Genomic DNA, 25,166 nt, shown 5'->3' with positions numbered 1-25,166 from the left:
CACATGCACTATATACAGTTGCTTACAAGTGTCTTTATTACCTTATCTTTTAATATAATGTACATCTGTACCTAGTTTGCTATATTATTGAAGACTTTCAAAATGTGCAATTGAATTGTTACTATACTTACTGTCACCAAGTTTTGAGCAAATCAATGACTTGCAGTTCAGTAAAACATATAAAATGTACATATATGACATTCTGACGACAAAATTGCATTTGTATCCGAATATTTCCTTTAGCAAATTTTATTCATGCAAGCAAATAATAACCTGTGATTAGTCATGATTAATCGTCGTTCACGAATGTGATTAATCTGATTAAAAAATAATCACCCAACCGCCCTAGTACAAAGATAGGTAACACTTTAGTATGGGGAACATATTCACCATTAATTAATTGCTTATTAACATGCAAATTAGTAACATATTGGCTCTTAATTAGTCATTATTAAGTACTTATTAATGCCTTATTCTGCATGGCCTTATTATACAACCAGTAAGCTATTAACTAAGAGTCTTCCTTCAATAACCACAGAATTATTGCTTATTAGTACTAAGTAAGGAAGTTGTTGTATATGATTCTCCCTTTAATACCACTTAATGAATATGGTCTGTTCTTACATAACAAAACATAACCCTAACCCTAACCCTAACCCCAACCCTTACCCTAACCCTTAACTCTAAATTAAGTGTTTGTTGCTTAGAATATGTTCCCATAGTGTCCAAATAACTCTAAATTAAGTCTTTGTTACTTAGAATATGTTCTCCATACTAAAGTGTTACCAAAATATATATTAATCAAATACACAAGTAATTGTGTCATAACATCATGAGGTGATTATACATAAATATTCACTGTTACAAGCGGCTCTCTGAGGGCAGCCATAACTGCGATGTGGCCCTCAATGAAAATTAGTTTGACACCCCTGGTCTTAAATGTATGTTCTCTGTGATTTAATTGTCTCTTCTTTAGTTTATCATAGCTAAATTCATTTTGTTGATGGAATACATTTTGTATTTGAATATAAATTCAGTGTATGAACTTGTTAGTATTACCTTCCTTGATCTAACCAAAGCATGTAAAATGAATCCCCCTTCTGGTAATCAGCGCAAACATTATGCTAATGACGTGACACTGGCAATATTATGTGTTGGTTTGCACGTAGAAGCGGCGAATGTTTATCATGGTAATGCTCGACAACATACCAGCTGTCTGGCTGTGGAATGTCAAGGTGAGCGCGGTTTGGAGTATAAATGTCCAAACTGTTCGCTATTTCAGTGCAGAGTCCACAAGGACTTGTGCAAACATCACAGTGTCAACACCAGTCCGGGTAATTTTGTTTGACTCATTAAAGTGTTTAATCATGTCAAGTTCACCTCGGCGCTCGCTAACTGGGAAATAAACCTGACACAAGTAATCGCCTTCATCACAGCTCCCGCTGATGGCAGTGCTGAATGACCTGACATGTATTTGTTAATAGGCCAATATCACCCGCCATTAACAGTTGGATTTGTAGGAAATGATCAAATAACTGAGATACAAATTTGACCACAAAGGAGGGCTTCAAGTCTTTCTTCCCCTTGATGTGCACATGTAAAACAAGTTAAATAGGTCAGTATGGTACTTATATATGAAGAACAACAATAAGGTAAGACACATTTAGTAATGTAGAAATGTAATTTACCTGAATACCTACTGGAGACGTATTCTTCCATGGTTGAAATGTCTTGAAGATTTGTCAAATCAGCCCACAAGCAGCATCATTTGCAGAACCCTGTCCTTTATTTACCCCCGAAAAACTTGACGCTGCTTCATTCTTCAAACGAGACCAAGTTAGCTTTCACCCACTGCTGTAGTATCAATAGCGACATTCAGTTTCCTGATTTCAACGACTCGCCCCTACTTCCTGAAACAGTTGAAGAAGTGAAAAAACACCACAGTCATGTCAAAATGAGCAACACGTCGGCGATTATGCTTGGCCTTGCCATTAGTCACCTCTGGAGAGTTGATTATTCAAAATAACGGCATGAAATGGAGCAGCCAAAGGACACACACACACACACACACACACACACACACACACACACACACACACACACACACACACACACACACACACACACACACACACACACACACACACACACACACACACACACACACACACACACAAGTATCAGTAGGATCTTCACTTCCTTAAGAAAATAAACAAGTGGTTTCATGATGTCATCACTGTGATGCTCTAAGGACACATATATGCTGATTGGTTGACTTACCTGACCTCTGTGCAGACAGTGTGGGTTTAGGTCCCGATCGGTAACAGTGTGAATGGTTGTTTGTCTCTGGTTGCAGGTATGTGCCCTGTCGTTTCTTGGCAACCAGTCCATGGTGTTGTCCAACTTCTGCCCAAAGTGGGCGAGGATAGGCCCCAGCTCCCTGCAACCCTGGACAGGATAAGCAGTAGAAAATGGTTAAATGGATTGTTTGTTGATATCACAGTAGGGCTGTAGTTTTCAATTACTTTACTAATCGGGTAATTTAACAGCTAGTTTGCTGGATTATTTGAGTAATCGGATTAAACACCCTTTCTCAATGCATGTTTTAGGGAAAATAGTTAAAAAAACAAATACTTTTCTGCTAAATGCAAAATTGTTCTAATAAATGCACATACTCGTGATCTCAACACTCACACAACATCATGTGCGCTCCAATGCACAGGCCGTACGGAACCTATGTTCGCATATTTAAAGCTCCAGGCACTCCATTTGTTCTCGATTTTTAAAAAAAACGATAACACGAAGGTCCTGAGTTCAATCCCGGGCTCGGGATCTTTCTGTGTGGAGTTTGCATGTTCTCCCCGTGACTGCGTGGGTTCCCTCCGGGTACTCCAGCTTCCTCCCACCTCCAAAGACATGTGTTGATTGGCAACACTAAATTGGCCCTAGTATGTGAATGTGAGTGTGAATGTTGTCTGCCTATCTGTGTTGGCCCTGTGATGAGGTGGCAACTTGTCCAGGGTGTACCCCGCCTTCCACCCAAATGCAGCTGAGATAGGCTCTAACATCCCCCGCATCCCCGAAAGGGAAAAGCGGTAGAAAAATGGATGGATGGATGGAATTCGAAAAAAAAAAGAATATGTATCAAATATTTTTTTATTTGATTCATCTAATTAAGATTCAAGAGTCTTTATTGTCAATTTCACCACAAAGCATCAACATTGCGTTTACCACTCTGTGGTGTAATCCCAATAGTAGTATATATGAAAAATAATTACATAATCGTGGTGAGAAATATACAGTATATAGAACATTTTCAAACGTAAAATGTATAAAAAAGGGCATAAGCATATAAAGTACATAAAAAACAATGATGCAAACACTGCCAATGTACACAAGTATGAGATAGAACAGTGTTTTTAACCATAGGGCAGGGGCCGATTTTTGGACGGCGATCGCCACCTAGCGAGCCGCCAAAAAATGATCGCTTTTTCAGCTGCTGTGGTCTGTATGGGCCTTAGTGGTACTCAGTTTTAATACACTTTTCCATCACTTGTGGCAGTAATGACATCCATCCATCCATTTTCTACCGCTTGTCCCTCTCAAGGTCGCGGGGGTGGCTGAAGCCTATCCCAGCTAAATTCGGGGAAAAGGTGGGGTACACCATGGTCAAGTCGCCACCACATCGCAGGGCCAACACAGATAGACAGACGACATTCACACTCACTTTAACAAACTAGTGCCAATTTAGTGTTGCCAATCAACCTATCCCCAGGTGCGTGTCTTCGGAAGTGGGAGGAAGCCAGAGTACCCGGAGGGAACCCACGGGAAGGACATGTAAACTCCACACAGAAAGAGCCCGATCAAACACAGGACCTTCTTAATGTGGAACCCCTGTTCCACCGTGCTACCCTGCAGTAATGACAATATTAAACAAACAAAAGAAGTCTGGAAGGAAAGTCATAAAGAAGTCTCTTAAGCGCAAAAATGATGACTAAAGGGATTTAATTTTCACTTAAATTGTGTTAACAGTTTATTTCAGAAATATATGCATATTCAATATTGTTCGTTTAGTTAGAATGTATTTATTTTAACACTGCGTAATTGTATGTACATGTATTTTTCATCATATTTTATGGGTCTCTTCTTTTGCAGTATATTTGATTAGTATTTATTTTTGTAATCAGCCTGACCGAAGCATTCATGAAAATCTTTGTGATCAACACGTTTTCATATGATTTGACAAGGTTAATAAAGTTGAACTGTAAATAGGTTATATATATTGTATTCATTGAATACGTTTAAAATCAAGAGTAAGAGTTCTAATTCAGTGTTCATAGTTGAGTGGGCCCGAGGCCCCTCTGTAATGGCACTGAGGTCAAAAAGGTTGAGAAGCCCTAAGGTAGAAAATCGATTTAACATGATATAAAGTGAAAGTTTCCAATGAATGCAATCAATCAATCTAAGCATGTATCAGTTAATTATTTGCTTGCGTTCAGAGCTTTAAATATTGTCTCCTTGTAAACAACACTAACAATGACAAAATATAAACAAATGTGTGTAAGAATTAAAAGTTAAAATTACATTATTTTAAATCAGAATACACTTTATAATTTTGAATATATAGCAAATTATTTGCTTGCATAATTTAAATTACCTTTTAAAAAGACCCCGATATTTTACACAATGCAATTTTGTTGTCAGAATGTCACAATTTAAAACATTGTTTTTAATTGAATGCACGTGATCTGCTCACAACTTGGTAACAAAATCCTGTTGTGGTGTAATTTGAAGTGAGATTTAACAATGAGCAGAGTCTCATCATTCATCCTTGCACTGACCTTCGCGTTGACCTGACTACTGACCTTTTAACAACACACGCCGCCTTTCAGGTAACCATCCACAGTTGAAGTAAAGGGGCATATACGGTCAAAATAAACGGCATGATTAATCTGCGTTTGTACGCGATGAATGCAATTTGTGATTAACCACATACGTTAACACATTAGTAGTAATATGCATTACAACGTACATGATAACTGTCAAGGTGAGACTTGAACTACTTCAAATAGCTGAATAGGATTTCTTGCACAAACAGACCATGGTTTTATTTCTCAAGCAAGTTAACATCTGAATAACTTATCTGTATGTGCAACTATTTCTTTGGATCTGTATTTCTTTGGATCTGCAACAAGTTAACACTCCAAGAAATCACCTGGTTAATCAGACCACAAGAGGGCAGCAGGCAATCACATTCACCAGCCACTGACGCTCACCTTATTAACTCTAACTGCCTTCCCTTTGTAAATATGCTTACACTTTACACTGCATGTCAAACTTTCTCATGACAATAACAAACCTAATCATAGTTAGGCCATGTCTATAAACATATATTTCCTATGGAATAACAGGTATATCAAACATAATTATACATGTTTGTTCCATCAAAATGTTTACATTTAATGAATGTCAACAAGAAGCTTTACATCAACAATTCCTGCAAAAAACAATATTAATAAAATAACAGAAAAAGAGTATATTTGTGTATCCAGGACTGTATACCTGCTGCTCTGCTGTCATTGCTGCCTGTCTCACATAACATCAGGAGCTGTGACCTTCCCCTTTTGCTACAGGGAGTTTAAATTACAGAAAATAAATGCAATAATGCGTATTTAAGGAAAATCTCCCAATATAAAGCTCCAATTATGGCAAAATGCAAATACAATGTTTGAAAATATAAAACGGAATGTTGTGTTTCTAAGGAATCCAAAATACTCCGTGGACAATAAATTCCCGGGAAGTGTCATTCAATATAATCTATAGAACACACTGTACTCTTGTAAATGCTTTATGAGAAGATTTATCCATCCATCCATCCATCCATCCATTCTACCGTATGTCCCTCTCGGGACAAACTTTTGATCAGGATCATTTGGGTACTTTCTTTTGTCATTTTGATTTAAAAAGTGTAAACACAGTTGTTTGCCAATAAATAGATTCACACAACCATTAAGCATGAGTAGAAGAAAGGTTTTTGTGTTATCAATTATATTCTCTGAAGAATGGCCAAGAAATCACAAATTCTCCCAGGGTATGTAAACTTATGAGCACGACTGTATAGATATATAGGGCAGCAGACAATCACATTCACCAGCATTGTGTGTATATATATCTATCTATCTATCTATATATATATATATATATATATATATATATATATATATATATATATATATATATATATATATATATATATATATATATATATATATATATATATATATATATATATATATATATATATATATATATATATATGCAAAAACAATTTTCTGTAGTATTTATAATGTACTGTACAGTATACACATTGTTTTTAACCTTCTTAACATGTCAATGTTGGTTCACATTAACACTTGTATTTTGATTATCAATTCAATGCAAAAACACATTTACACAATACTAACAAGGTCTAACAGTGCTCAGTTTTAACTGACACTGAGAGGTAAATTAAATAATATTTATTATTGTGGTTACAATTAGCCGGAGTGTCAAGATAATTGCATATTATGCTCTTACATTGGAAATGATGTATGATGATGTAAATGATTCATATCTGAATGATTCACCCCACAGAAGCTGCCTTTGGCCCACCCAAGCTGAAGTACAACTTAGTATAACTGCTTATTATACAGACAGTTATACTGCACTTTTTTACTCACTGTCATAAAGTAGCCGCTACTCACTAAAGAAAGTTTCTTCATATCCTTGCTACTTTGCTACAAATACACTAAGTGAAACCCTCAATATCAACAATGAATGAATGTCTGGCTTTCTGAGGTTGAACATTTGTATTTTTGTCTCTTTTAAAGTGTTTAGGTCTGCATTGGTGCAGGATTTTCCAGATTTATGTATCCATAATTGGACAATGTAAATGCCAATAAACACACAGTAATCATGAACCACACAGCCCTTGCATTGAATAACCAGATTTTGGCACACGAGAAGGACTCTGTGGCAAAACCTAAAACAGCTATTGGCATCGTCCAGCCACCAAACCGCCACATTTCTTGATGAGAGTCTTTACATAACCAAATATTCTTGTCAAATCAAAGCCAAAAACAGATGTTGGCTGGCCGCTTAAACATCCCTGTCTAGTGTATTTTGGCATGCACCTGTATACTTGCATTGCCCCCAATCAAAGTTTCCTAATACTGTAGTTCCAAAAGACAGCTTATTCACTTCTCTTACAAATAAATCCCGGCCGTGACATCAATTTACTTAGCTTTGCCTCTCTCCAGTTATACAATTAGTTTGGTTTCTACTTTGACCTTCTGCCACGGAGACCTTTTAATGGCTGCAGCAAAAGTTCACTCTCTGGCTTTTGAAGCTCCCTATGAAGAGCAGGGTGATCCATGACCCGTCTTTAAGAACAATTTCCTGTCCAAAACCAAGCCCCTAATTTCTTCTAACCCTGCCATTAGCCGCCATATGCATGACCGTCCCTTTACCTTTTGTTTGGTCTCCTTTAAAACCACTATCTATTAGGTAGCTCAAGTCAAATCCCTGAGGACTGAGTTTAATAAGAGAATAGTTGTGCTCCTATATTTTAACCTTGTTATCCAATATCCTGTTTTTTTCTTAGTTTTTTTTTTGTTTTTACCCAGCCCACACTGCAACTCTGTTAGAGATTGTTAGTTCACAAGTGAGACCTGACATCCTGCCTCAGAGCACACAAGTTCACCCAGGAGCTGCAAAGCTAGAAGTTTTGAGCTTCGGCTTTCCTTGCGGGAAAAAAATACTGTACATACAATATATTACAGTTTTAAATTTGGTATATCATACAAGTAAATACATATTTTTGGAGGGCGTCGTAATCTTTACTAATGTTATGGTATGTTCTATTTGGTTCAGACAGGCTTATCAAGTTACACTAAGGAGCATCACATTGTTACATTTGTACAATTAAAAATGTCTAACTTTTACATGTTAAAATTATGTTCACTTCCTGTGTGAACGAAGGGAATAATTATCATCAATAAGTAACTAGGAATTAAATTGACACAATAGCCTGCACTGTGTGAAGAAAAAGGATGAATAAAATGTTTTTTTTAATTAGTATTTGTATGAAATCAAAATATTATTTTTTATTAATATCAATAATGTAATGTATTCAATAGGGGTGTGGGAAAAATTCGATCTAAATTCGAATCGCGATTCTCACGTTGTGCGATTCAGAATCGATTCTCATTTTTAAAAAATCTAATTTTTTTATATATTTTTTTAATTTTTATTTTTATTTTTATTTTTTATTTTTTTAATGAATCAATCCAACAAAACAATATACAGCAATAGCATAACAATGCAATCCAATTCCAAAACCAAACCCGACCCAGCAACACTCAGACTGCAATAAACAGAGCAATTGAGAGGAGACACAAACACGACACAGAACAAACCAAAAGTAGTGAAACAAAATTTAATATTATCAACAACAGTATCAATATTAGTTACAATTTCAACATATCAGTGATTAAAAATCACTCATTGACATTATCATTAGACATTTATAAAAAAAAATAAAAAATGAACAATAGTGTCACAGTGGCTTACACTTGCATCGCATCTCATAAGCTTGACAACACACTGTGTCCAATATTTTCACAAAGATAAAATAAGTCATATTTTTGGTTCATTTAATAGTTAAAACAAATTTACATTATTGCAATCAGTTGATAAAACATTGTCGTTTACAATTATAAAAGCTTTTTTCAAAAATCTACTACTCTGCTTGCATTTCAGCACACTGGGGTAGATCCTGCTGAAATGCTATGTATTGAATGAATAGAGAATCGTTTTGAATTGGGAAAAAAAATCGTTTTTGAATCGAGAATCGTGTTGAATTGAAAAAAAATTGATTTTGAATCGAATCGTGACCCCAAGAATCGATATTGAATCGAATCGTGGGACACCCAAAGATTCACAGCCATAGTATTTAATAATAAACACATTAATAATAATTAATGAAAGATGATAATTAATTACATGATTAGTATTGATATTTATGAAGTTAGTATTATTTAAAAAAAATAATAAAGTATTAATTATGATTACTGGTTGGCTGATTAAGAGATGTTTGTGGTTTAAATGATACCTCAGGGGACAATACATTTCATTCTCACTTACATTATTTGGGCATCTATCTATCCATACGTCCATTTTTGACCGCTTGGACCAGGCTGGGAAAATTAGAAAATAATAGGAAAAATTCACAAGTTACATCAGGAAATAGATAATCATAATGATAAGGCAATAAAGTTGTAAAATCCTCCTGAGGACAAGCACCATCTGTAGTAGACATTTGTTGTTGGTCGACTCATTTTGTCCGAGTTACACATTTTAAGGAAAAAAATAGGCCCATTAATAAAAAACACATATTTCTACTGCAGAGGACGTTGGCTCTCATGAGGATCTCATTTAAAAATGTTTGACACTAATAGACTGATTGCATAATTTTTCTGTCTTTCTGTTTGGAACTGCTATACATTCTATATGCATCACTAATATAATGAAATATAGTTTTTGTTTAAAACACTTCAGATTGATGATGGAACGAATGGAGAAGCAACTCATGTAGTTTGTTCTCAGGAACATATCCAAAACTTTCAAACAACCATCTTTAACCAAAGTTATGTCACTATAAATACAACTTGAAAACATCCTCCTCAGTCACAATTTTGATGCAAGTAGGCTACTACAGGTTTATGCACATAATACTGTAACGTTATTCACAAAAAAATAGCAAAATGTCTCTTGTAATTCTACAGTGTGATTCTGCTAATATTGGGATTTTTTGGTACAGAATTAAGTCTTAATTATTTCTAGTCTGACATTGTTTTGCTTTTCTCTGCTCACAACAGCAGCTGTTGGAAGGAAGTACATTTCTTAGTTTCTTAGCAAGGCGACCGCGCTTACATAGCGAATGAAGAGGTCAAAAAGAAGGAATTGGACATACAATGTGGCTGCTATTTCTGTTTTGTGACCTTTTCGTTTACTGTACTATACTTCAGTGTTTTTCAACCACTGTGCCGCGGCACACTAGTGTACCGTGAGATACAGTCTGGTGTGCCGTGGGAGATTATGTCTTTTAACCTAATTGGGTTAAAAACATTTTTTGCAAACCAGTAATTATAATCCGCAAATAATGTGCCGTTGTTGAGTGTCTGTGATGTCTAGAGATTGGCAGAGTAACCATGTAATACTCTTCCATATCAGTAGGTGGCAGCTGGTAGCAAATTGCTTTGTGGATGTCGGGAACATGGTTTGTCGTGATCACAATATGCAGACGACAGCGGGAGGCAGCGTGCAGGTCAAAAGCTATCTAATGCTTAAACCAAAAATAACAAAAGGCGAGTGCCGTTAAGAAAAGGCCTTTAAGATTAAGGAAGGCTATGCAAAACGAAACCAAAACTGAACTGGCTGCAAAGTAAACAAAAACAGAATGCTGGACGACAGCAAAGACTTACAGCGCGTGGAGCAGTCGGCGTCCACAAAGTACATCGGAACATGACATGACAATCAACAATGTCTACACAAAGAAGGATAAAAACAACTGAAATAGCCTTGATTGCTAAAACAAAGCAGGTGCGGGGAATAGCGCTCAAAGGAAGACATGAAACCGCTAAAGCAAAATACCAACAAAACAGGAAAAGCCACCAAAATAGGAGCGCAAGACCAGAACTGAAACACTACACACAGGTAAACACCAAAAACCTCAAAATAAGTCACGGCGTGATGTGACAGGTCGTGACAGTACACCTACTTTGAGACAAGAGCTATTTTGATGCATGCTTGGTTATGGTTTGAATTCATATCAAACAATTGCGAGACATACTTTTTATTGTCAATATCGGCTGCCGAGTTTCATTTTTTAAATATTTTCTGCTCACGGTGTGCCTCGGGATTTTTCAATGAATAAAATGTGCCCTGGCTCCAAAAAGGTTGAAAAACACTGCTATATTTCAACATTCTGAGAAGGCTCCAGCTCATATCAGCGCTCCCTTACTGTGTTTTAAAATTTTGGTGGTACTTTTATTGTGGAGGAAACTAGAAACAAAGCCCAATCTGAGGACGTGGAGTGCAATCTTGAAATGGAAAACTAAAATGGGGAGTGGGTCTCCAGTTCAAATGTTATTTGGATGATAGCCTGCAAAAGAAAGGGATTGTGTTTGGTTTCTCATTGAGAGTCACCAGCAGCACTCATTGTGATAAGAAAATAAGTCTAAAGTTACCTGATCTGGTATAATGCGGACCAATTACCACTCCATTGCACTTCATTACGGCCTGTAATAGGGCCGGGGGTCAGGGCTTGAGATGGAGCAGCAGAGGGAAATTGAGTCGTCATTGATAATATGATAAAAACTGACGGTGAGAGGGCTCCTCCGACAAATTATTGAAATTTACAGTTGATAGTGAAACACTATAACCTCATTTGGTAAGCAGCTGGCAAGCATTTGTACGGGACATATCCTCTAACACAATTAGAGTCACAGAGAGAGAAATTCAAAACTATCACAGAATAGTTTTAGTCTCCTACTTACTTGCTGTCACTAAATGCACATGTGGTCTGTTTTTACAAATACATGCTTTTTATTTAGTCCTGCAATTGCATTGGCACAGGGATGCTGATCAAATACCATGGTACCTTGGGTTACAACTTACAAGTCCCCCACTTCACAAGGTTTTTGAGATACAACCCTTTTTGTCTGCTAATGTTAGCAAAAATTGGACTTACGAACCAGCTTCTGATACCTCCCCACCTGCTACAGTGAACCCTGTAATATCCGCCCAGTATCCGGTGTCGTAATTGTTAGCATTAGCTAATAGCTAGAAATAAAACACTTTTTTTTTCCAATCACGGGTCTGAACAAAGTGAGTGTGAAGGACAGTGCTCAGAAAAAGAATGACTCGCATCATACTGAAGCAGAAGGTGTTGATAAGAGTCTATAATAACACCGGCCAAAGGCAGTTAAATATTTTCTAAATGGCGGACATTTATCCATGAAAATATGGAGACGCTTCTGATGGTGTGTTTGATGGCGTAGCAACTGGAGATACCATATAAAGTTCGCTCTCCAAGATAAATGCTGTACATTATTATTACGTGACTTTATTTATTTATTTGTGTCTATTTAAAAAAAAAAAAAAAAAATTAACATGTCCCCATATTGTGGAGGGAGATGACCATATCTGCTGTAGGGAATTGCTTTAGAAATGAGAAGTGTGGGATACTTCTCTTGTTGCCTTATTTGTATTTGACTTTATTAAATGGAGCAGGAGGGGATAGAAAGAAGAAGAAGTAAAAAAGACAAGTGGGAAATTGCGGGGACAAGAGGGGGACAAGACAGAGAGACAACAACAACAAAAACAGAACACCATCAGCAAATACAATATGTACAAATATGATACAAAAAAACTATAGTAAAGAATCAGTCAATGAAGTAAGTTCTTCTCATGGAAATGTACAGTGCATTCCACAGGGGCCACTTTCGGTCTGTGCGGGATTATCTGCACACTCCAACCGGAAAACTCGAAATGGATTATAATCAGACTTAAACTGGGCCATCACGTGGACATAAATGACGGCATGGAAAAATTGGTTCATGAATCTGCAAAAAATAACACAAGTAGAAACATGAATTGGACATCATGTGGACCAAGAAACCAAAAAAAATTTAAAAAAATCAATGAATCAAACAAAATATATCCATAGTGGTGTATGTATACTGACTTGTCATTATCATCCATTATACTTGTTCTGAAATTGTCATGTATCCATCAAATCTGCTGTTGAAACTTGGACTACACAACCAACATATATAACCAACATATAAATTAAATTAGGGGCGGGACATGGATAAGCATTCTTGCTTTTTTCCCGTATCCCTTTTTGGTGGGTGCCGTTGCATGTCTGTCAAATTACAAAAGAGTGATGAAGTGTTGCTATATATGTCTGTCTGCCAGAATAAATAAATACATTAATTCATTCATTATTGTTACATTTATGAACGTGGGACGGCATGTACGGTGCATGAGGGGTTAGTGCGTCTGCCTCACAATACAAAGGTCCTGGGTTCGATCCTGCGCTCTGGATCTTTCTGTTTGGAGTTTGCATGTTCTCCCCGTGACTGCGTGAGTTCCCTCCGGGTACTCCGGCTTCCTCCCACCTCCAAAGACATGCACCTGGGGATAGGTTGATTGGCAACACCTAATTGGCCCTAGTGTGTGAATGTGAGTGTGAATGTTGTCTGTCTATCTGTGTTGGCCCTGCGATGAGGTGGCGACTTGTCCAGGGGGTACCCTGCCTTCCGCCCGAATGCAGCTGAGATAGGCTCCAGCACCCCTGCAACCCCGAACGGGACAAGCGGTAGAAAATGGATGGATGGATGGATGGATGGGACGGCATGGCTCAGATGATAGAGTGGCCGCGCCAGCAACTTAAGGTTTCCAGGTACGATTGTAGCTTCCGCCATCTTAGTCACGGCCGTTGTGACCTTGGGCAAGACATTTCACCCACCTTGCTCCAAGTGCCGCTCACACTGGTGTATACATGTGAATTAATGTTTGGTGGTGGTCGGAGGGGCTGTAGGTGCAAATTGGCAGCCACAGCTTTCTTCAGTCTACCCCAGGGCAACAAATGTAGCTCACCACCATTAGGTGTCAATGTTGAGTGAATGACTGATGCGTCTCAGCTCTTTGTGTGTCCAGAAAAGCGCCATGTAAGTCTGATCCATTATCATCATAAAACTACTGTAGTAGTTGATGATACCTCAACTTAAGAGTGATAAGAGCTGTCTCGGTTAATTGCTATGCTTTAAGTTACAAGCAGAAATTTGAGCTAAAAGCATCTCCGCCGTTAGTCGGATGTCACAGTGAACCTCATAAGATCTGACCAAAACATATGAGGCCTCATAATTAAAAAGTGACAAAAAAATGGTGTATGATGGAATCCAGAAAATGTTGTAAGAAGCGTGCGGTGAACCAACTGCAAGCTACGTTGCTACGATGTTGCTTCATTGCATTTGTGCATCACATATGATCTATACATTGATCAAATGAAAATGCTTTCTGTTAAAATACACATTCGTCATATTTTGGCGAACAATGTGTGTGCAGTCGATAGCTCCGATTACATTAGGAAAACTGGCTGTTGCTACAAATTACGGTTTAATTCTTGCCTGGTCAGCAGTCTTGTACGAAAATGTAATATACCTGGCTTTTTCCCTAAAGCCATACCCACGGTGAACTCTCACAGGCACTGATTTTATAGTTTAGCGCCTCTCTGTGTGCAATTTTTACTTTCCACCCACAGTCTGAATGCTTCTGTATGTATGTATATAGTATAATATTTAAACAACACATATTTAAACAACACATTCAGAACATTTGTTCTCAGGACTGGACTGTGCACCTTACCTACTTTTGCACTATTTTTCTTTTCTTTCCTTCCTATTTTTCGCAGATTTATAGACAGTCACACTGATACTGGAGTTGCTTTTAATCTCATTGTACCTGTGTGTAGTGACAATAAAAGGCATTCTATTCTAATCTATTCTATTCTATTCTAACATGCCGATAATTTAATGTGTTGTTTATGCACCACTTTGCCTCTGCTTTTATATCCATTTGTGTAATTGCACCTGAGGGAATGTTAATTGTTCATATGTCTCTGACGTGTACGTCCATCGTTCTAAGGAGTAATTGTTTGATTTTTGTTTTTTTAAACAGCTACCGAGCATCACCTTTGAGTGTCGCTAAAGTATCCACAGCATGTAGCAACGCACATACGACAGCCATGTAGTGGGCATGAGGCACCGTTTATTTCCACATTCAGTTCACTCTTGATACATCTCAACTTTGCCATGAAAAAGGGCGTCCGCCAGCTAAATACATGAGGCCCTTGGTCTTAACCGCTAGCATTAGCTTATAGCTAAAGAAACAAATTTGTTTTACAAGCATGGGAAGGGAGTGAGTGAGTGTGAAGGACAATGCTTTGGAAGAAAATGTTTCATATTCATTGAATTAAAGAAAGAAATCATCAAAAACTTGACAGAGCGTGTCACTGCGAGTCGGCACCATACTGAAGCAGGATGAGTCCAGTGCCAGTCAAGGATGTAAAATAATTTAGAAACGGCGGACATTTATCCATGACAATATGGAAAGCTGCTGATGGTGTGTTTGACGAAGAAGCAGCTGGAAGGAGATACCGTGAAGTCCACTCTCCAAGGTAACTATTGTACATTATTTTTACATTATTAAGAAAATAAATAAATAAATATACTGTACAGTTGTTGTTAGTAGTACATGCTATTGTATTATTGTTTTGTTTATTAAAATATATTTTTAATTTAAAAGTTACTTTTTCTTTTTAAATGGTGTTTATCATGTTAAAATTGTGCTGATATAGGGTTGGCTGAGCGCTGATTAAATTGATTTCAATTCATTTCATAAGAGATGTGGATTTAAGATGCAAGTGTTTTGAGCTAAGAGCACGTTCACAGAACCAATTAAGCTTGTAAATTGAGGTACTACTGAGCATTCTATTGTGTTTTTTTTATACAATACTCATAATTTAGAATCTTATATTTCTTATAAAAAGCATGTAACATGTTATTTTGCTTTTAAAGGCAGAGATTGTATCAATGGCATTTAAATTAATTACAAGGAAAGATTGATTTGATATAGGATAAACTTGTATGTCAAAGCACCACTGTGAAAGCTAAAACACATTATGTGTGCTCCTCTTGTTTGCCAGCTGATACAGCTTGATTTGAGGTCCCTTGATTAAGTAAATAAAATAAACTGGCGTCAGACATATATTTTCTATCCATCAAGGTAATCAGATTGTGTTTACCTGCATGGGAACTATTCTAAAATGTTTTCAAGCTTGAAATGGAGTTTAGGGGAAGAATAACTGTGTGCAGGAAATGATGAGCAAACAGAAAGGATAAGAATCCAATTACTATTAAGCAAGCAATGCATTGACTGGTAAAGAGGAAAATAGCTTTGAGATTTTCCATCGGCGCAGCCCCCGCCGGACAACGTTGTCATACAAGCTCAATTCAATTCAGGAGCTTGGGGACACGTGCTCGTCAAGGCTTGCACAGATGAGGTGCTGCACTATATATACTGGCTCATACCTTCAAACAGTGGACTAAATATGCACATCTAAAAACACATTATTACAATAAAACATCTAATAGATTATATTAGATACCCTAATTGTCATTGGATAAAACAAGATTTCAATTGTGACCAAGACCACCATTTGACAAATACCTGAATTTAACTTTCGTTAAATTTGGAATCCCCTGATTTTCATCATAGATGTACTGAACTCCAGGCTGATTTCTCGATTGTCATATTACAACTTCCCATTGTATGATATTTTATGTATTCATTTATTTGACCTGACTGAACCATTGTCTTCTTTAATGTTGCTACTGCAACAACTTCAAGACTTGCTACTCTGTGTTGTGTTATTGTAAATTACTAATTTTATCTAATTTATTGATATATAATTATCCCCTCTTTGTTATTTTCTTTTTTTTCTTCTATTGTATTTATTTTGATACGGCAAACTGTTTTTTTTCTTTTATTTACACTACCGTTCAAAAGTTTGGGGTCACATTGAAATGTCCTTATTTTTTAAGGAAAAGCACTGTACTTTTCAATGAATATAACTTTAAACTAGTCTTAACTTTAAAGAAATACACTCTATACATTGCTAATGTGGTAAATGACTATTCTAGCTGCAAATGTCTGGTTTTTGGTGCAATATCTACATAGGTGTATAGAGGCCCATTTCCAGCAACTATCACTCCAGTGTTCTAATGGTACAATGTGTTTGCTCATTGGCTCAGAAGGCTAATTGATGATTAGAAAACCCTTGTGCAATCATGTTCACACATCTGAAAACAGTTTAGCTCGTTACAGAAGCTACAAAACTGACCTTCCTTTGAGCAGATTGAGTTTCTGGAGCATCACATATGTGGGGTCAATTAAACGCTCAAAATGGCCAGAAAAAGAGAACTTTCATCTGAAACCCGACAGTCTATTCTTGTTCTTAGAAATTAATTTGTATGTATTGTATCATCATGTCATAAAACAAAATTAAAAAATAAAATGTTTTTTTCTTTTTATTAGCTGACAACGATTACATGAAAACATCAAATCAAAAACATCGGTAACACTTTAGTATGGGGAACATATTCACCATTAATTAGTTGTTTATTAACATTCAAATTAGTAACATATTGGCTCTTAATTAGTCATCATTAAGTACTTATTAATGCCTTATTCTGCATGGCCTTATTATACAACCAGTAAGCCATTAACTAAGAGTCTTCCCTCAATAACCTCAGAATTATTGCTTATTAGTAACCTTAACCCTAACCCTTATATGTTCCCCTAGTGTCAAAATAACTCTAAATTAAGTCTTTGTTACTTTAATAAGCAACTAGTTAATGGTGAATATGTTCCCCATACTACAGTGTTACCTTTATTTTTTAAATCTTTGTTTTTTGTTTTTTTGGGGGGTTATAAAAAAAACTTTTGATGCTCAATAAAGCATAAAAACGTCAGTATAAAAGTAAACTGTAAAAGTATCTTATTACATTTCTGCTCGAGACAAAGTTCAAAATGTGCCTTTTTCTTGCACAGTTAATGATTCACAAGCAGGCCATCAAGTCTTTCCCGAATGAAGATAATTTACAAACCATTTACAAGACCAGTTAAGTTTATCTCACCTATCTAAATAGGCAATATAGTCAACGCATGGTTCATTGATCAAAACTGTTGTGGAACAACTTATCCAGCGACCATCTTCAACTTCTATTTAAAGACGATTGTGCTTTCATCTACAGTCTCCACTCAGCTGAAAAAACACTACAACATGATAAGACAGTCAATTTGGATGTCAGCTCTGTAATCACGCTGGCCGCTAGATAAGTGCAACTTTTATTTATTTATATGGAAACCCTGGTTCGTCTAGTTGAAGATAATAGTTTCATTTCCCAGACAAAGTTTGCCAGTTATCCTTATTGTGGAGCAAATGTGACATATTTCTGCTTCATTACGATTCGCTGGGTTGACAAAGATGGATTCATGTGATGAATTCACAATAGCAAAGGCGTTGCACCAATGTCTTCACAAGACATACTGATTCAGGGTGACACCATAAGAATACAGATTATTACCTTCACATCCCCATGATTTATTTTTTGTAGCAACAAAATTACATTTATGACAGAAATCACAAAAGTGAATACACTTCTTACATTTCTGCAAATATTGTACTTAGGGCTATCAAAAATAAAGAGTTAATTTATGCGATTATTCCCAAAAACTACCGCATTAATCATGTATACACACACATTAATCATGCAATTTATTTTGACCTCACATGCTCCTTTACCTTAACCACAGATGGTAATCTGATGGTAATCTATTTGGTCACGGATCAGGTCAATGCATACGTCAGTGCAAAGACGAGTGAGTAGACTCTGACTGGTGTGCTCACTGGCAAATTCAAGTAAAACATTTTAAAATGTTTTCTTTATGACGTTCTGATTATAAAATTCTACTTGTTTCGAAATAGTGTGTTTTTTTTAAGTTAATTTAAATTATGCAAGAAAGTAATAACCTGTGATTAATCATGATTAATCCAAAGTCAAAAGTGATTAATCTGAATAAAAAATTTTAATAATTTGACAGAACTAATTGTTTTATATCTTTCCGTGGGACACCCAAAAAAATGACACGTTGATACAATGTAAAGTAGGTAATATACATTTTGCATAAATATACTGTCCCTTCAAAATTATCCAAAACACAAGCATTTTTATCTAAACCGCGATATTATTGTGATACAATGTAATGTAGTTAATATACATCTTGCATACATTCACGGTCCCTTCAAAATTATCCTAACCCCAATATTATTGTGATATAATGTAATGTAGTTAATATACATCTTGCATAAATTCATTGTTGCTTCAAAATTACCCAAAACACAGCTATTATTATCAAACACTGTTTGCAAAATGCTTGTAGACAACAATGACATGTTATTTTGAGTGTGTATCAAGGTTGTAGGGAGTCAACTGTGTTATGATGCTACTTTATAACTTTTCAATATTAATTGGTTTAAATATCCATACAAAGTATTGTAGATGATTTGAAGCAAAAATATTCCCTCATTATTTTCCTGCCTCAGCTGTTGTTCCTAGCTTGAAGCTTGAAACGAAGTCAACATCCATTAAAATGATATCTTGAGTTATCTGTTACGTGTGATAGTGACCTGCAAATCGATCTCATACGGATCCCTCGCTAGAATGCACCAGTTCTTTCTTTCTGGTGGATAACGAACATTATTAAACTGGTCTGTTTCCAAAACCTACAGTCTATTGCCTGCAAACAGGGTCCCATTGTTTTAGTTGATGGCAAGTTACTCTCCGCTTCATTCCATACAGGTTAAATTCTTGTGGATTAATAATTGTTTTTGCTATGTTACAGTGTGCGTGCACTCGCAACAAACCAAGTGGAACAACGTAACCACTTCAAGTGTAGAGTGTACCAATCAAATTAATATTTGACAATGAATCAAATCCATTGTTTTATTGCAAACTTGGGTGATTTTCAGAAATTTTAATTCACAATTGAGATTGTTTCTATAGCGTTCTCAAAACTTAATCAGTAATCGGTAGGGAAGGGATTCATATGGCCCCATTGTTGAGTGAATCTCGCATAAGTGGAAGGGGTGGTGGGTTAATCATTTTGCAACGCAGCCTGCTGAAACTGATAGAAAGCACCACTCTACATAGCAACTGACGCTGTGCTCAAAGTTGGAATTGCCACAAATCCCTTTTTAAGATATTCAACACTCTACTGCCACCTGGCGGCTAACGTGGATAGTGCACGGCCCCAGGTTTGTCACGTTTCATGTGTCAGATAAACCGTATTTCTAAAAAAAAAAGGTATCCTTTGGGTTCTATCGAGTAGCTACTCTTTATGGTTGAACTGTAAAATGAACTTACTGTATGTGCTTTCTGGTATGTTTTGACCACCAGGGCTAGCTTTTGGCATAAACACTCTACTTAGGGGCCACATGGTCAGGAAGGCTCTGACCACTTTCAAGTCAATTTAGGCTACGTCCACACTGCAGGGCAAGATACCAAATACTCTATTTTTTGTTAGAATCCAATCTTTATCTAGTTGTTCACATTACAAAAAAAATGCAACTTTTATCTGTTTGATGTGAACGGAATATGTCCGTAAATGTGACCCGCATGCACACAAAAAAACGATGTCACACTAGCTCAGGGGTGTCCAAAGTGCGGCCCGGGGGCCATTTGCGGCCCGCAGGTAATATTTTAACGGCCCCGTGGCACATTCTAAAAATACGATTAAGAAAAATTAAAAACATAAAAAGTGGTATAAAAGAGCAAACAGGTGAAATGTAAGAATAAAATGTTTCTTTCTTTAAAAAATAATAATGAATCAAAATCAATGTCATTATGAATTATTGACCTATTCAAGGCTCCAACTACGTCACATTAAATATTCCACTTTGAGACATTTTTTGGGGAAAATGTTGCATATTTTGTGTTTGTCATATAAAAAACTAAGCTGTTTTTTTTAAACAAGGGCCTAAAACGAACAAACAAAAAACATAAACAACAATAAAAGTTATAAGTGACGGATGGATCTGAAGTTGATCTTGAAACTATTGTGTTAAAAGTAAAAAAAAAATGTATGATTTATTTTTTAATACTTTACTGAGCAGGACCCTTTTGGATCCCCAATAATATTAGTGGGACTTTTTTTTTTTTTTTTTTTTTTTTAAGTGTCATTGCTCAAAAAATAATAATGAATCAATGTTGTTATGAGTTATGCTATGAGCTCCAATTATTATACAATCTCAAATATTCCACTTTAAAATGTTATTGGGGGAAATATTGCATATTTTGTGTTTTTTCCATAAAAAAACAGGGTTTTCTTTGACAAAAAGAGCATACAGCGTAAATCTTAAAAAAAAACAACCTTATATTGACAGATAGACCTAATGTTGATCTGGAGATTTAAACCTTGGATAATAATAATAATACTAAATAATGACACATTTTAAATGTTTTTTTTACCTAAACCCTTTGGGGTCCCCAGGATCAAGCCTGAGTGAAGGCCTGAATGTATATTTTTTATACATATATTGTATTGGTTTTTAAAATAAAAAATATCAAAATGGCCCCCGCTTGCTTTGATATTTCAGTGTGCGGCCCTCAGCGGGAAAAGTTTGGACACCCCTGCACTAGCTCAAATCAATCAATCAATCAAAGTTTACTTATATAGCCCTAAGTCACGAGTGTCTCAAAGGGCTGCACAAGCCACAACGACATCCTTGGTTTAGATCCCACATCAGGGCAAGAAAAAACTCAACCCAATGGGATTACAATGAGAAACCCTGGAGAGGACCGCAGATGTAGTGTGTTTGCAGAAATCTTCAAATCAGGCACTGTAGGTCTCAGTCCTGACACATTTGTAGCAATTTCAAAGATTTGTGAAACCAAAAATCAACATTTTCTTACCAAATTATTTTACGTAGGAGATTAAGAAGGACGAGAGCAAGGATTTTGGCGATGACAATTGTCCCGAGAAATGTGTGGGTAAGGAGTTGGGAGTTATATGGAACATGGTTTTCTACTCCTTCTGCTATTTCTTTTTGCGACCATCTATTTTGGAGAAAAATTCTGACGTTTAGAGCGAAAGAACGCGACCTGAGTATTCAGACTGCGGTTGTGACAGATAAAGATCGGATTTACAACCACACACGAACGAGGCCTAGGTTGGATTTGAAAAGAATGGGTTTGTACCGTCCACACTAACATAAAAAAATGAAAAAATCAGAGACAATTCAAAAATCGGAATTGACCCGCGATGCGAACATAGCCTACATGGTAAATGTGCACACAGACTTCCCGCATACTACGTGTGGAATGTCCGCAATCATCAGAGCTTCCATCGTTGCACGCACTGCCGCGTTAATGTTTCCTGTGAAATTCCTGTGCAACTCCAGAATTCCTATGAGTTGTTTTCATTTTTTTACACTGATGATGAGGAAGTGGAGCTGCTCTTTCTGCTTGTTTTGCAGAGCAGTGAACTAAGCCATTGTCCCCTATAGGTGCCTGAGTGGCATTTAGGTGATTGCACTCAGGTGTGACGCACCAGAGACTTATTGTTTTTAGACTTGAATTATGGAGACGCACCTTAGTTAATGCACTCGCGGCTTTCGGCTGGCTTTTCTTTTTATAACAAACTTGGACCATTAAGTCGTTAAATAAAAGAATAAACAAACTTCCTTTGTGATACGAAAGTCCATTTTAATTTCTTCTCAAACAACGCATACATTCTTAAAACACAAAACTCACACTGCCGTCAGCCTGCGGTCAAAAAACAATACGTTTCTGGTGCGCCACACCTGAGTGCAATCAGTGCGTACCTAAATGTCATTGGCTTCTTCCCCATAGCGCCACTCAGGCACCTAGGGACAATGGCTCCACCAGTACTTGCTACCAAAGTAAAACATGTTCTAGACCAGGGGTCAGGAACCTTTTTGGCAGAGAGAGCCATGAAAGCCAAATATTTTAAAATGTATTCCTGTGAGAGCCATATAATATTTTTTAACACTGAATACAACTAAATGCGTGCATTTCTAAGTAAGACCAACATTTTTTGAGTATAATAAGTCTCTTATTCTTTTTAATAACATTGTTATTCTGAAGCTAACCATCAATAAATAAAATACTTCTGGTTTTGCTGATGGCTTTGTAGTCTGGTTGATACGTGGTTATTTTTAACACTGTGATTACCAGCGGAATTATTAATTACTTATCGTGTTAAGCAGTGTCAGCTAAGATTTATCTGAGAGCCAGATGCAGTCATCAAAAGAGTCACATCTGGCTCTAGAGCCATAGGTTCCCTACCCCTGTTCTAGACCAAAAATCACTTCATATTCTCTACTGCTCGCTAGTGTTACCATATCTGAGTTAATGTGTAGAAATATGAAACAATAGGAAACAACTACAAATGTGCGCTTCATTCACTAACTGTGTTACAAAAAAGATCAATTAGAATAATACATAATGTTGGATATAGAAAACATACAAACATTTTATTTATTAAATCACAATTATTGAAATTCAATGATTTGGTGCATTTGCAAACAGCTAAAATAATGTACAAAGCAAACTATAACCTGCTACCCAAGAATGTACAACAATTCTTCTCAACAAAAGAGGAGAAATATAAACTTGAATAAAAAAATCTAATTTAAAACATTTATATGCACGTACAACACTTAAAATCTTTAGTATATCAGTATGTAGAATTAAATTATGGACTGGATTAACCAAAGAAATCAAACAAAGCACCAATATGATTCAGTTTAGGAGACTGTTCAAACTGCAAGTGTTTACAAAGTACACAGAACAATAATTATGATGAACATCTTGAACCTTTTTTTTTCTCCTTTTTTTTATTGAGACAAAAATTATTTATGTATTTAATATTTGTATGCTTACTATTTATTTGTTCACTGTTCTGTTACAGAGAACAAGGAAATTGGATAAACTTGCTATGGTATGAAAAGGGGTAGGATTAAATAAGCTCTGCTTCTTCCTACTCCTTTTCGGACGTGTTGTAAAGAAAAATGAAAATATGTGATGTTTCATACTGGAATAGTATACATGTTCGAAATAAATTTCAACCAACCAACCAACCAACAAAAAGCACCGATTCTCACTCCATAAGAGCGGCTTGAGGAGGTTGCACTGCCACTAAACGGCAGAAGAGGTCAGGGCTCCACTACAAATGCAGTATACTGAGCAGTCAGTCTGGGAGCCCTGCATGCCAGACATGCTCTCTTCATTGATATCATCAAGAACACTGCTTGAAAAATGAATTTACTTCAAAGATGATCAAATCTAATGGATGGAGTCATTAAATTGTAATGAAAATGTTGGAATTATTTTCAAAGACATTATTAACATTGTGACATGTGTCATTCAACACTGACATTATTGAACAATGGGCTTTATAAACTATTTATATCCTTATCCAGCTAAGAAGATAATATTAATTTGTTGTGTATAAAGTTTTGTTCATATTACTTCCTAATACGTAAATCATTTAAAAGCTGATACAAACAGTGAAACGTCCATAATCTTTAGCTGTCACTTCATCAGAGCTTATGTCCACACTGCATGCTGAGTGTGTAAGCTGTTGTGCCGCCGCACACTGACCACTGACGATAAACCACACTGAACGATACGGCTTAGTGGAATTCACCATCTGATCAGTGATACCACTCTTGTTTGTAAGAGGCTTCTGCGAGCGGCAATTTCATCAGAGTTCAGGCAAAAGGAAGATCATGTCTGCAGTGCAGGGTCAAAATGTTGAGCCAGTCAGTTCAGACTTTTAATGCAAACTGTACTCTTCAGCCTTGTATTGATACAAGCATAGTACATGCATGCACAATTTTACCTCATTTAGTGGGCTGTGATGGTGCCTTTTATTTCCATGGCAAGGAAGATAATAATAAGAGCAGTTATCAAAAGTCAGTGTCACAAAGACAGTGTCTCATTTCCAGTGCAGATAATAAACAGAATGTTTCTCATGATGATAATATAATAATGCTCAGTTTTGATTTAATTTGATTTATCGATATGTTTATTGGTAGTGGTGTATGTACCGTAATTTCCGGACTATAAGCCGCACCTGACTATAAGCTGCACGAGCTAAATTTAGGGGAAAATACAGATTCCTCCATATATAAGCCGCACCCGACTATAAGCCGCAGGGTTTTGATGTGTAATTACCGTAGTATATAGGGGTTCCTGCTACCACGGAGGGGATTGTCGGGACAGAGATGACTGTTTGGGAACGCAAAGCGTCCCATTTATTAACAATAAATCTTTCAATTATTCAATCAAACTTTCACATCTTTGACATGGCGAACAGCATTCGTGCAGAGTACAAATAATACAACGGTGCAAAGTAATACAAAGTGCTCGCCTGTACGTTATCAAAATAACCAGCCTACCGGTATATGAAAA

At 36.5% G+C, this 25,166-nt stretch overlaps 1 protein-coding gene across 2 annotated transcripts in view; it reads right to left on the bottom strand.

Moving 5' to 3' along the window:
• The window catches only part of pik3ap1 (phosphoinositide-3-kinase adaptor protein 1), a 132,891-nt gene that overhangs the window by 55,573 nt on the left and 52,152 nt on the right, over positions 1 to 25,166 (bottom strand). Inside the window, exons 3-4 of one of the 2 annotated variants that reach the window (XM_062058691.1) lie at positions 2,281 to 2,448; positions 1,689 to 1,910 (exon numbers count right to left, since the gene is read on the bottom strand). In XM_062058691.1, coding sequence (XP_061914675.1) covers positions 1,689 to 1,719 — 31 coding nt within the window. In that variant the 5' untranslated portion in view covers positions 1,720 to 1,910; positions 2,281 to 2,448. Of the gene's footprint in view, positions 1 to 1,688; positions 1,911 to 1,999; positions 2,096 to 2,280; positions 2,449 to 25,166 lie in introns of those variants that run through there. The other variant, XM_062058690.1, reaches the window with a different exon arrangement.

The sequence above is a fragment of the Entelurus aequoreus genome, linkage group LG09, assembly GCF_033978785.1.
Source record: "Entelurus aequoreus isolate RoL-2023_Sb linkage group LG09, RoL_Eaeq_v1.1, whole genome shotgun sequence".
NCBI classification, from domain to species: Eukaryota; Metazoa; Chordata; class Actinopteri; order Syngnathiformes; family Syngnathidae; genus Entelurus; species Entelurus aequoreus.
The sequence above is the reverse complement of the archived record's forward strand: the minus strand, read 5'-3'. Positions and strand labels throughout refer to the sequence as shown.